This window comes from Hyaena hyaena, unplaced genomic scaffold (genome assembly GCF_003009895.1).
Source record: "Hyaena hyaena isolate Hyena2069 unplaced genomic scaffold, ASM300989v1 scaffold_664, whole genome shotgun sequence".
Taxonomy (NCBI): Eukaryota; Metazoa; Chordata; class Mammalia; order Carnivora; family Hyaenidae; genus Hyaena; species Hyaena hyaena.
Window position 1 is genome coordinate 572,353 of NW_024081298.1, and position 13,328 is coordinate 585,680.

The following is a 13,328-nucleotide window of genomic DNA, read 5'->3' on the forward strand; positions in this document are numbered from 1 at the left end:
TAAATGGAATTCTGTACTTATGTGTATGTATATAAACATATATATGTACATTTTTATTTGGCTCTTTTACTCAGTGTAATTATTTTGATAGTCACCCATACTATTGCTGAGTAGTATTCTTTTGTATGATGTAGCCCAACCTATTCTTTTCCTTTTTGGACATTTGAGTTATTTCCAGTTTGGAAATATTACAGATCAAGCTGCTGTGAACATTTGATGACAGTCTTTGCGTGGATATATACTTTCATTCCTCTTGGGCAGATACCTAGGAGTGGCATCATATGGTGGATGGATATTTAACTTTTTAAGAAACTGCCAAACTTTTTTACAAAGCGGTTTTACCATTTTTCATTCTTGCCAGCAGTGCGCGAGATTTTCAGTTTCTTCACATCTTCTCTGTCAGTTTTTTTTTTTTTAACTTAGCCATGCACATAGATGCATAGTAGTATTGTATGTGGTTTTGACTTGCATTTCCCAATAATTAATGATGTTGAACATTTTTTTCATGCTTATTTGCCATCTTTGTATTGCCTTTGGTGTATTGTCTGTTCAGATGTTTTGACCATGTATTTTGAGCGGATTTTTTAAAATTAAATTTTGAATTCTTTATTCTGGATGCAAGACTTTTACTAGATAATGTGATTTGCAAACATGTTTTTCTAGTCTATGGCTTGTTTTCTTGTTCACATAATAGTGTCTTTTGAAAAGCAGAAAAATTTAATTTTGATGTTCTGTTTATCAATTTTATCCTATATAGATCACACTTTCATTGTCATATTTAAGAAGTCTTTGCCTAACCCTAGTTCTTAATGATATGTACATTTTATAGTTTTATGTAACTGTGAACTATTTTGAATTAATTTTTATCAATGGTGTGAGATATAAAGCAAAGTTCTTTCTGTTCCCTTTTTTAACATATGGATATCCAATTGTTCTAGCATCAGATATTGAATTGCGTTTCAACTTTGTTGAAAATAATTTGACCATATGTGTGGACTTATTTCTGGACTCCTCATTCTGTTCCATTGATCGTTTTTTTCTTTTATGCCTATACCACAGCTTGATGATAGCTTTATAATAACTCTTAAAGTAAGTCCTTCAACTTTGTTCTTTTTCCATGCTGCTTAGGCTGTTCTAGGTCCCTTACCTTTTCAGGTAAATCTTAGAATCATCCTGTACATGTCTACAAAAAAAAAAATGCCTATTGAGATGTTTATTGGGATTGCATTGAATCTGTAGATCAACTTAGGGAAGAATTGTCCTTTTAATTTCCCTTCTGCCTGGTTTCAGATCCGAGCTATATTGCTTAGAGCTGTGTAAACATGGGCACTTAACCTTTTGGAGCCTAAATTTTTTCACCTAGAAAATGGAAATGATTATTTACTTTTCTCTGTGGTAATGTGAGGGCTAAATAAGTCAATATTTTTAAAATGCTTTTGCTCTTATTTTCTAAGTAAACTTTTATTGTAGGAATTGGATTTACAGGATAACAGTGAAACTTATTTCTTTGACTTTTAGCCATCATTTCCCAGACATATTTTCATTAACATTTAATATTTGGAAAATAGTTCTTCATAGTCAGAAGCCATCATTTTATGTAAATAAGTGCAATGAGGTCTCAAGCAGGGTAACTTGGCCAAAACTACTCAACTAGCAAGAACAGATGAGAACTTATTTTAATCTTAAATGTTAGCATGAGTTGACAGACTGAATTCATTCAACACATATTTATGTAGTGTTTAAGAAAAGCCAACCATTGGGCAAGTTCCTTTGCTGGCCTCTTGGGATTTGAGAGTGAGGCCAGTGAATGGTATTTCCTCTTCTCACAAAGCCTGTGGACTACTAGAAAATAAAGAGAAGCAAAAAAGTAGTTTTAATGTAAACTAATATGTAAAAATTAGAGGAACTGTGGAAGCACAGTTGAAGAGCAGCTAAGCTGGAGCTGGAGGTCAGGGAAGACGTTTTCAAAGGATGTAACCTGGAAGCTGAGGTCATAGAATGAGGGGACTGTAGCTAGGTTTGGAGATGGGAACTGGGATGAGAGCAAGGGAGAAAGTACACAGTTTGTACTTTGTACATAGGACAGACATCTGCATTTAAGGGAGTACGGCACTGTGAAAACTGGGGAGTCATCAATGAGGGGCTGGAAGAGCAGGATCTCATCATGAAGAACAGTAAAAGCAATGCTAAGTAGTTTGACTTTGTCCTGGTGGCAAAGTGCCCACCCACTTGGAAATGGCATGTTGGAAGCTAGAGATGCAGGTCTGTGGGAAATCATGAGTTCATAGAGAGATGAAGAGGCAAGCTAGGAGGGTGCAAGGGATCATCTCGGTAGGTGGTGGGAGAGAACAGAGCCTAAGATAAAAAGTGGAGGATCATCATCTTTAACTTATGGGCTTGAGAAGAAGCTCCTAATTTGGATTTCTTAAACATTTTAAGTACCTTCAATAGACATTCACAATACTTCATGGCTATAGTTGATCATTAAAGTACTACTTCCTTCCTTCCTGTGATCTCCAGTCACACTCTTTTCCCCTTCCAGTTCTGGTATCTTTATAACAGAGGATCCATACTAGAAATGTAGAAACACAAAAGAGTCTCTGCTATTCACTGTAATATTTGCAGAATATAGTTCTAAAATGTCATTATTTTGTCATTATCTTTTATTATTTAGTTATTAAAGTAGAATTGAAAAAGCCTAGTTGAATCTTAAGTGTTTCATTTTGTGTTTCTCTAAGGTATGTAAAATAGAAACCAGAAGCTTAAATAACGAAAATAAAAGCAGGACAACTTATCTTGAGAGTGTGTGGGGGGGAGAGGGGTATTGTGGCACATCACCATTATTGCCAAGTAGACTTTGAGGTGGCTTGCTGAGAGCTTTAGTGTTTAGAAGAGCACAGTTTGAGTTCTAGTACAATGCTTTTATTTTATTGGAAAACTAAAGGCTGAGGTTTTTTAAAAATTTCTAAATTTTTTAAATTTATTTTTGAGACAGAGACAGAGCATGAGCAGGGCAGAGGCAGAGAGAAATGAAAACAAAGAATCCGAAGCAGGCTTCAGGCTCTGCGCTGTCGGCACAGAGCCTGCCACGGGTCTCAAACTCGTAAACCGCGAGGTCATGACCTGAGCCAAAGTCTGCTGTTCAACTAACTGAGCCACCCAGGCACCTCCAAAGTCTGACTTTCATAACCAAAGGGTCAAATGATTTGCCTTTCATCACAGTAGTAGAGTAGAGGCGGAATTAGTGCTGGCAACTTCTGATTCCTAGTCTAGTGCTGTTTTGGCAACATGGTGATGTTGCCTTAGGGAGTCTGGTCCAGTAATCACCAGCTCTACTGGTACTCACACCATGCCTACAACACTCTGGGTTATTGAAGATTAAAAAGGGCAGTAGGGAAATGGAAAAGAAAAGTGATGTGTTCCATCATTCTAGATGTCAAGGACCTGCTGGCATGTCAGACTGGCAGCAGGCGCCCTGACATTTTCAGGGGCTGTTCTGTCTGGTGGTTTATATTCGTCAACATCTCTCTCTGTTTAAGCTACTTTGAGGACAGCTGATTCAGTGTTGCAGTGGAATTCGGCATATCTGTTTCATTTGTTATTTTTGGTATACAGATACATTTAATATAATAATTGTTTAATAAGAAAGTTATAGTTAGTAAACAAAAGTTATTATTGCTTTATGAAAACTCTGAAAATATTCCCCTGAGGCTAAAATTTTATTTGGTAAGCTACTTAATGAGGAATTGAAAGACTTGATTCAATCATAATAATAGCTTACTACTTTGACTTTACTAAGTCCTTGGCATTATATTAAATGCTTCCATTTTCTTTGTTGCTAATGGGACTGAGTTGGGTTTGAGATTCTGAAACTTTCTGAATTTCTAGCACTCTCATTCCTAGGATCACTTCTGGCCCAAGATTCTGCTCAATGTTCTTTTTGCTTGTATTCACCTGTGAATATTCTCTTTCTCAGTTCAGCACCTTTGCCTTAGTTTCCCTCTCTGTAAACCACTCTCCCAAAGCACATGTATGTGCCATTCTATCCCTGGAAATTCCACAGTAATCACCTTTGTCTAAAGGCTACAGCATATACACACAGCTCCTGTACATTTGTTCTTTGAGGTCAGTTCACACTTTAAATAACTTTATTAAAAAAATACTGTCATCAAAGAAAATGCTTTTGATCATAGTTTACATATCAGCAAAACAGTTTATAATATCTGTTTGACGTGCTTCACTGAGATTGTCCCTTGAGGATCTAATAAAAATGAGGGAAGTGAAAATGGCCCAAGCATTTATTTGTACATTTATGTATATTCATACACACACACACACACACATATAAATGCTATGCCAGTGTAAGATGCTGCTTTGTTATTGATGCTTTGATTGTAATCAAATAAAATGTGCAGTTGATCAGAATCTACGTGGAATTAACATTTTCTTTCGTTTAAGTAGCAAAACAACAAACATTTGACTCTTGTTGGTAAGCTTATGATTTAGATGATATAGGAGCTTCTATTGTGTCTTTTGGTTAAATTAATCCTTTATATTGATAGATTTTAGCAAAGATAATCTTTCTAACAGGAAGTACAACAGTGCTTGGTTATTCAAAATAAGTTAATAGTTCTTTCTTTGTTTCAAGTTATGTAACTGAGATTTGACATACTGAGGAGTAAGTAAGTGCATTGGCAAGCATGTACTTTTCAAATTTGCAAAGTGATTTTCCTTTTTCTTTAATTTTAGGAAACAGATATTGATGATAGATATGGAGATTTGGATTCCAGAACTGATTCTGATATTCCAGAAATTCCACCATCCTCAGATAGAACCCCTGAGATCCTCAAGAAAGCTCTGTCTGGTTTATCTTCAAGGTATGATTAGATGGAAGATGACTATAATGGGTGCTTAGGAGAAGTTGTGAGGTTATGCTGGTTGATGTAATAAATCTCAGTTTTTCAGTTTAGGAGCTGTGAAAGAGAGGCCTTCTACTTTTTCACCATATGTGAGGCATGGTACTAAATGGTTAAATAATTGATTATTATTTCATTTAATCCTTTCAGTCCTGTGAAGTATGAGAAAACCAAATCTCAGAGGTTAACCGATGAAGGTTACAGAGCGAGGAAGGTACAGAGCCCAGACTCTTGTCCTAGTTTGTCAGATTGCTCAAGCCACTGATCCATTTACCACATCAGATTGCCTTTCCTGGCATTGGAACGTCTAATAAAGAAAATTCCATATTCTCTATTCCCTGTTTTTCAAATGCCAGACATAAATAGGTCATTCCTTCTCTTTTAAGTTATTGCCCCAAACTCCACAAATCTTTTATCATTTTGTTTTCTATAGTTTTTAATGTTTGATCATTACCAAGATTCAGCAATTTTTATTTTGCCCTCCATTGTATACTTTAGTAATATGAATTATAAAATTTATAAAAGCAAAATAAATGTAAGCTTTATCCAGGTTAATGTGTGAAATATTAAATGTTGGTATAGAACAATATTTTTCCAGCTTTTTGACTGTGACACACAGTAAAAGATATATTTTACACCACATCCCAAGAGACACAGAAATGTATATTTTAACTGTTGCAAAAATATTATGATGCAATTCTTGCTATTACTGTGTGTGAAACCCTCTGATTTCTTTTGATACTGTTCTGTATTATGGATAAAAATGCTGGATATGACTTATTAAGTTGGTTTTACTACTTTTAGGTCATAACAGAAAACACTGGTTAGTCAATAATAAATGTAATATAAGTTTTTCTGTTTTTAATTTCTAGGAGATAACCATACTAGAATAAATTGGTTCAAACAGAAATTTTCATATTTTTTGAATCAATAGAACAACTTTTTGCTGTCCATTATTGAAAACATGATTATTATTTTTATAGTTCTTGGTCCTAGTTTTTCTGACCTCATTCACAGATGTACATTTGCTTTAAAATCTTATCAGGTCTATTTCAACCCTGAAATTAAAAAAATTTTTTTTTAACATTTATTTATTTTTGAGAGACAGAGAGACACAGAGCATGAGCAGGGGAGGGGTAGAGAGAGAGGGAGACACAGAATCCGAAGCAGGCTCCAGGATCTGAGCTGTCAGCACAGAGCCTGATACAGGGCTTGAACCCACGAACTGTGAGATCATGACCTGAGCTGAAGTCAGACACTTAACTGACTGAGCCACCCAGCTGCCCCTGAAATTTTTTTATACTGATGTTATATAAGAATGATGCTGGGGCACCTGGGTGGCTCAGTTGTGTTGAGCGTCTGACTCTTGATTTCAGCTCAGGTCATGATCCCAGGTTGTTGGATTGATACCCATGCCTGCACTGAGCATGGAGCCTGCTTCAGATTCATTCATTCATTCTCTCTCTCTCCCCCACCCGCCCCCTCTTCTCCCCCTTTGCCCCTCCCCCCTATTCGTTCTCTCACTTTCTCGAAAAAATTAAAAAAAAAAACAACCTTTAAAGAATGATTCTTTTAGTGTGTCATTTATATTAGATTTTCCTTAACAGTGAAGGTGTTTTCTCCCCTGGTATAAAGTAACAATAGCAGATAATAGCAACTATTTCTTGCTTATATGCTGTGTGCTAGGCACTTTACATATATTGACTATTCTCACAGCAACCCTGTAACAGATTTAGTTATATAGACCTATTTTATAAATGAAGAAATTGAGTCACAGAAATGTTGTATGTCATTTAAGGTTCATGCAGTTAATAAGTGATAGAACCACACTGTGAACCTAGGTATTGTGCTCTGTTTATAAAAAAAATGGTTTGAAAATAAATGAACAGGGGTGCCTGGGTGGCTCTGTTGGTTAAGCATCTGACTTTGGCTTAGGTCATGATCTCATGGTTCAAGGGGTCAGGCCCCGCATCAGGCTCTATGCTGATAGCTCAGAGCCTGGAGCCTGCTTCAGAATCTGTGTCTCCCGCTTTCTGTCCCTCCCCCGCTCATGCTCTGTCTGTCTCTCTCTCAAAAATAAATAAACATTTAAAAAAAATTTTTAAAGTGAACAGTAAGTAATATATAACAAGTTTCAGTCTTCTCAGACTTTGCTCTAAAGGTTACATGAATGTTTCAAACTCTATCTTAATTCATTTTATGCTCTTTTTAATCTAATACCCAAAATGGTCTGTCTTGAAAAAGTTTAGAAGTTGCAGATGTGTAGGATTAAAAATATTAATTATATCATAAAATTACATGAATTGCAGGGGGGAAACCTCTTGTAATTTATCAAAAAGACATTGATATCTAAAACATTGTGATGTTTACTGTTCGAAGCTTTTTTTTCTGTGTTGTATTTGTGCATGTGTGGGAGGAGGTGTGTAATATAAAAATAGCATTGTACTGTTTCTTTCTTTTCTGGTTATATTTTCATTCTATAGTATTAGAAACCGCATCCTTAAATATACTTAAAATATTTGTAATGACTGCATGATATATTTCTTTGTAGGACTGTAGTTCAGTTTGGTCAACTAAACTGAAATTGCTGAGCATTTAGCATGTTTCCAGATTTTCATGATTAAAAACAACTCTGTATTAAACATTTTTCTTTGTAGCTAAGTTTTATGCTTATTTTTTTAAAGCTTTTTTTTTAAAGCTTATTTTTTTAAGCTTTATGCTTATTTTTTAAAAATGTTTATTCATCTTTGAGAGACAGAGTGCAAACAGGGGAGGGGCAGAGAGAGAGAGAGTGGGAGACACAGAATCTGAAGCAGGCTCCAGGCTCTAAGCTGTCATCACAGAGCCCGACATGGGGCCTGAACCCACGAACTGTGAGATCATGACCTGAGCCATAGGTGGACGGTTAACCGACTGAGCCACCCAGTTGCCCATAAAGAAGATTTATGCTCATTTTTAAGGCTTGAATATATAATATCAAATAGAGCGTAAGCTGTTGAAATTGGAAGAGGCCTGAAGGTTTTTAGGCACTTGGCAATCGGTCTCAATTTGCTTTGTGACCTCTGTGCGGGTCTGTGGGGATGAATAGTCACTACTAACCAGTTAAGTCTGGTTCTGTTAGTGAAGCTCTTCTTCAGCTATCAGTCTAGTTCAGTAGTTCTCATCCAGGGGCAATGTCCTGCTCCCTCCCCATCCCGAAACTGCACAAGTGGATATGTGCATTGACTGAGTCACGCACAGGTTGTCACAAGAGAGAGCACTACTAACAGAGAGTGAGTAGAGGCCAGGGAGGATGTTAAATATCCTATAGTACACTGAACAGCTCTTCATAACAAAAAATTCTCTGGCTCACAATGTTATTAACACTGAGGTTGAGAAACCAAGGAAACATCCAGGCATAGCCTTATACTGGGTGCTCTTATACTGTATCATGCCATTTTCCTTCTCTCCAAGAACTTGTGCACTTCCTGTCCAACCTCCAAAGACTGGTAGATGGACTTTCTCAAAACTTCTTTTGCCAGATGGCCCACAAAGTTCTTATTTATTCTTGAGGAGTGTCTCTGTGTATCAATTCTTGGCTCAGGTGAACTATCTTGCCAGCCCAGTTTCTTGATGACTCATGATGTTTGTGCCCCTAGGAAAATATTTTTTTTTAAACCTCATCATTACTTTTGAAATGAAAACCACTTAATATCTGTAGTGACAGTAAAACATTGTATATCTCATAACTGATTTGAGCAATAAGTATACAACCACGTTAGATTACCACTTTTAAGGAGACTGCTGAAGTATATACTTTTTAGAAAGCTCATTTCTAGCTCTTGTAGGTTCTGGGGACCTGAGACTCGAATGAACTTCTCCTTTATTGATTCTGAATTCCTTTTTCCAAAACAATTGTAAGGTGATGACTTGGAGCTGAAATTAAGGCTTTTTCTAAAGTGCTCATGGTAGCATGGTAAAAGAAATCAATAATTTGAATTCAGAATCAGCCTATACTCTGGTTTTTATTAAGAATGATATTTTCCCCTTCTGTCATGCTCTGTTTTGAATTCAGTGGTTCTCCCTTAAAAGAGGTCTTTCAGTCACTGTATCCATGGATATGTACGTTATGGTTTAAGTATGTTCTTTTATGTGCTTAACTTTGTATTAGGTTTTCTTGGGAGGTTTGAGGAGTCTGTGAAAATAATTAAGAGAAGTAAGTCTTTCACCTTGTTGGGGGAGGGGAGTTTTTCTGGGAAGGGAAATAGCAATATAAAAGATAACCAGATAGAGTATGTTTCTTGATGGCTCAGGTTTTCAGTTATCATGGAAGTTTTGGACGATAGGAAGAAAGTAGGTTCTCTGTTTAAGATCTCTGGTTCTCAACAGCTACCATCCTTTGAAGTTCAAAGCCGGAGGCATCTAACAGAGGTACACGTAGACATTGGCAACATCCACCTACGGACTGATTTTTGACACTTATGTAGTGTCTTTTATCTTCTGTAGGTTCTGAATAGTTCTGAACCTGAGGATCAGTTATAAAGGAGAGCTAAATATGCTTCTGGGTTTCATGCAAACAGGACAAGATCATAATCATTATCTTTGTTATAATTAGAGACTGGTTTATGGTCCATTATGTACCTTTGACTAGCTCTGTGACCTAGCCCAGTTCCCTAAATCTATTCATTAATCCATAAAGGGTTATGTATATAAAACTCAATGGAACCTTCCAGCTGTAGCAGTTTTTGACACTTTGCTCATTTCAGTTCAGTCCTAAAGCTAAGAGTCTAAGAAATTTATGAGCCACATAGTTTGTTACATAGCAGAGGGAAGGAAAGTCGGCTAAGTAAGATGTGAACACCTCATGAAAAACTGTGGAAGCCAAATGAAAGAGTTTGGACTTAATGTTGGCATTTTAGATCTTGAGTACAGAAATGACATCATAAAAGGGATATTTAAGAAATATGTAGACTATATAGGAAAGTGGTTAAAAACACGGAATGTAATCAATATTTGATAAATGGACGAAGTCAGCTGATTTTTTTTTTATAGAGAGGAGAATGAAAGTCTGTGCTTAAAACACTGTGTATGTATGTGTGTGTACATATATGTGTGTATATATACACATATATACATGCATGCTAGTATACTTTAAGATGAATCCAGGTATCTTGTGTCATAATTTAAATGCTGTCATTTGAATTAATAGACATCAGAAAAGTCTTAAAACTTTACTGTGAGTATAATGTAAAATGAATGTAGAATGAATAAAAGCAGGGGGAAGCAATTTTAGATTCAGAAATGTCATCCATATATAGATGTTAGAATCCTTTTGGTTTTACACAGTGGCTGCTGACAATTTTCATGACACGGCCACAGAAAGAGTGACAGTATTTGTCAGATATGCTCGGAATGAAGCATGAATGTCCTGGGTGTAGGGGGAGGGCCGTTGGGCACCCCGGGCCCTTCCTGACCACTAGAGGATCTAGGGTAAATGAGTTCTCAGCCTAGCCAGGCATTCAGCAGGGAAGCCCTGCTCTAAGGAACAAGTAAAGGCCCAAGGATGGGGAAATACTATTGTGCTTTTAAGACCCTGTGTCTAAGTGTGGAAAGCCAACAGCACACTTTGAGCTCTAGGAGGAAGTGACCGTCAGCCTGGCCTTGCCCTCAGTGACTGACCTTGTGCCTTCTTCATTTCACTGAAATTTCTGTGCTCTGAAGTTTCACTTCTCTATCATCCTTTCTTTACTTTTTCTCACTGGAAGTCTGTGTTTTCTGTCTATACTACCTTAATAATATCATTGTTTTTATATACCACCCTAAAGGATAGAGAATGGGTTTTTTTAAAGTTTATTTATTTTGAGAGAGAAAGCGTGCACACGCATGAGCAAGGGAGAGGTGGGGGAGGGGAAGAGAGAGAGGATCCCAAGCAAGATTGCACTGTCAGCACAGAGCCTCATGTGGCTGAAACTCAGGAACTGTGAAATCATGATCTGAATGAACTCAGGAACTGTGAAATTATGATCTGAATGAACCAAGATCAAGAGTTGGCCACCTAACCGACTGAGCCACACAGATGTCCTTTAAAAAAAGTTTAAGTGTTTTTGTTTTGTTTTGTTTTATTTTGAGAGAGAAGGATAGATCATCTTTACAGAGGGTTTTTGCACCTGCCTTCTTCCCTCCTGAATGACCCTGGTGGGAGGTAATTTGAGCATGTGCACATATCCACAGTGACCACCTCACTTCCTAGCCTAGTGATTCTTCTTCATTCACATTGAACAAAAATTACTTTCTTTCTTTGGCTAACATAAATTTTACACTGAGTGAGTGAACAAATGGTGTTTGTTAGATTGTTTTTGTTGTTACTATATCGGGAAGTAAGGGATTCTCTTTTTTTTTTAATGTTTTATTTATTTTTGAAAGAGCACAAGTAGAGAAAGGGGGACAAAGGATCTAAAGCAGGCTCTGCGCTGACAGCAGAGAGCCCAATATGTGGCTTGAACTCACAAACCAATCTGTGATATCATGACCTGAGCCGAAGTTGGATGCTCAACCATCTGAGCCACCCAAGTACCCTGAAGTAAGGAATTCTTAAAGTATAGTTAGGGAAAATCTAAAACTCTGATAATACTGAAACTACACAAAAAAACCTTAAAGAATACATTGAATACTAACTTTATAAACATTCTCCTTGTAGGTGGAAAAACTGGTGGATTCGTGGAATTCTTACTCTAACTATGATTTCATTGTTTTTCCTGATCATCTATATGGGATCCTTTATGCTGATGCTTCTTGTAAGTGTTTTACATTTTCCTAGGTATCTCTTGCTTTGTTTTTCAGCATTGATATGATTAAAGTAATTTGAGCATGTCATAAAAAAGAAATTAGTGCAAGATTTGGTAACAGCAAATTTAGTTCCCTTAAGCGTCTTCTAGTTCATGAAATGATCTGGATCAACCTTTCCTGTTTGCAAAATAGCCATTCAGTGTGTTCGCTCAGCAGAGACCAAGTATATGTAATACATAGCATTAGATATTGCTAATGACTTCACACACACATGACTTCATTATATAGGACTAACTAGAAAGAATCCCTAACTAGAAAGAATTCAGTCTAATGACAGAGACATATGAATAAATAGTATAGTAAATAAGTGGGTACGCCCTGTGATAGAACTGGTTGGGAGAGCACAGTAAAAAAGTACCTAAACCAGCCAGAGAGAGAGGGAGAGAATAGAGAGGACTTCTAAAAGAGTGTGACAAAGTTGAGTCCTGAAGAAGGGGCTGGACAGGGGAGGGCCTTCCAAGGTGGAGATATCATAAACAAGACATGGAAGTAATGAGAAAATGTGGTTGGTTCATTGAGGGATTTGTAACTAGTGCATATGGAGGGTGTTTAGGAACGAGACCAGAGAGGCGAGCAAAAGCCATTTTGGGAATGTGGGATTTTGTTGTGTATGGGAGGGAAGTCCAACACGTCATGAAGCCAGACAAGTATTTTTAAGTTTTTAGCTCATTTGTTTAGTAAATGCTTCCAGGATGCCTGCTATGTGTCAGGCACTGTGTTGCTTCTGGGGTTTGGTACAGTGGTGCTGAGAAAAGCACATGTGTCTCTTCCCTGGGGAGTTTACTGCCTATGCTTCAAAGAACTGATCAGAAATATAATTACAGGGGCACCTGGGTTGCCCCTCTCCTCTGATTGCACACTTGCATGCTCTCTCAAATATACATATAGAGAGAATATATTTGTATAGAATAGGGTGCTATGAGAGCAAGGGCGGGGGTGACTGGAAGACTTACCAGAGCCATTCTGTCCAGCAAAAGTGCTGCAGTTTAAAGCTTTAGCAAGTGAGGGGACAAGGGAAGCTTGGGGGCAGGAGTGTCACAGCAGAGGATTCCTGAGTATATAAGCCTTGATACTCAAAGAAGCATGAAACATTGAAGTGGTGGGAGTGGGAAGGCTTTGTGGATGAAGGGACCTTTCTTCAGACCTGTCAGGGTGGAGTGAGCACTGAGAGCAAAGGTCCAAACAGCTACATGTGCCTAGAAAAGGCGAATGATACCTTTTTCCTGGAGGACCAGGCCTTTGAACTTGGAGAAGTAATTGGAGATCAGAGGCTAGATGGCCTTGCGATACTGTGTGAAGAAGTTTAGGATTTATTTGTAAAGCATTGGGGGAGCCATTGGAAATATTGAAGATCATTTAAATTATTATTCCCCTTTGGGAGGTAATTTTGATCTAAGACATTGTAAAACACCAGCACCCTTGGTACATGGATGCAGGTTGGTCTGGTAGGCTTCCTGTAAGTTTCATTGTTCTTCAAACTAAACCATTTGGTGTGGTAACTTGGGCCAGAATTTGTGGATAGAGGCTAATTTTCAAGCACTCTTTTGTGAGAAAATTCAAAACACCTTCATTACTTTTTTTTCAAAA

At 37.3% G+C, this 13,328-nt stretch overlaps 1 protein-coding gene across 1 annotated transcript in view; it reads left to right on the forward strand.

Annotated features, from left to right (window-relative positions):
* CDS1 (CDP-diacylglycerol synthase 1) overlaps positions 1 to 13,328 on the forward strand; it is a 72,815-nt gene that overhangs the window by 15,328 nt on the left and 44,159 nt on the right. The window contains exons 2-3 of the mRNA XM_039217083.1: positions 4,750 to 4,877; positions 11,593 to 11,689. Coding sequence (XP_039073014.1) covers positions 4,750 to 4,877; positions 11,593 to 11,689 — 225 coding nt within the window. The remainder of the gene's footprint in view (positions 1 to 4,749; positions 4,878 to 11,592; positions 11,690 to 13,328) is intronic.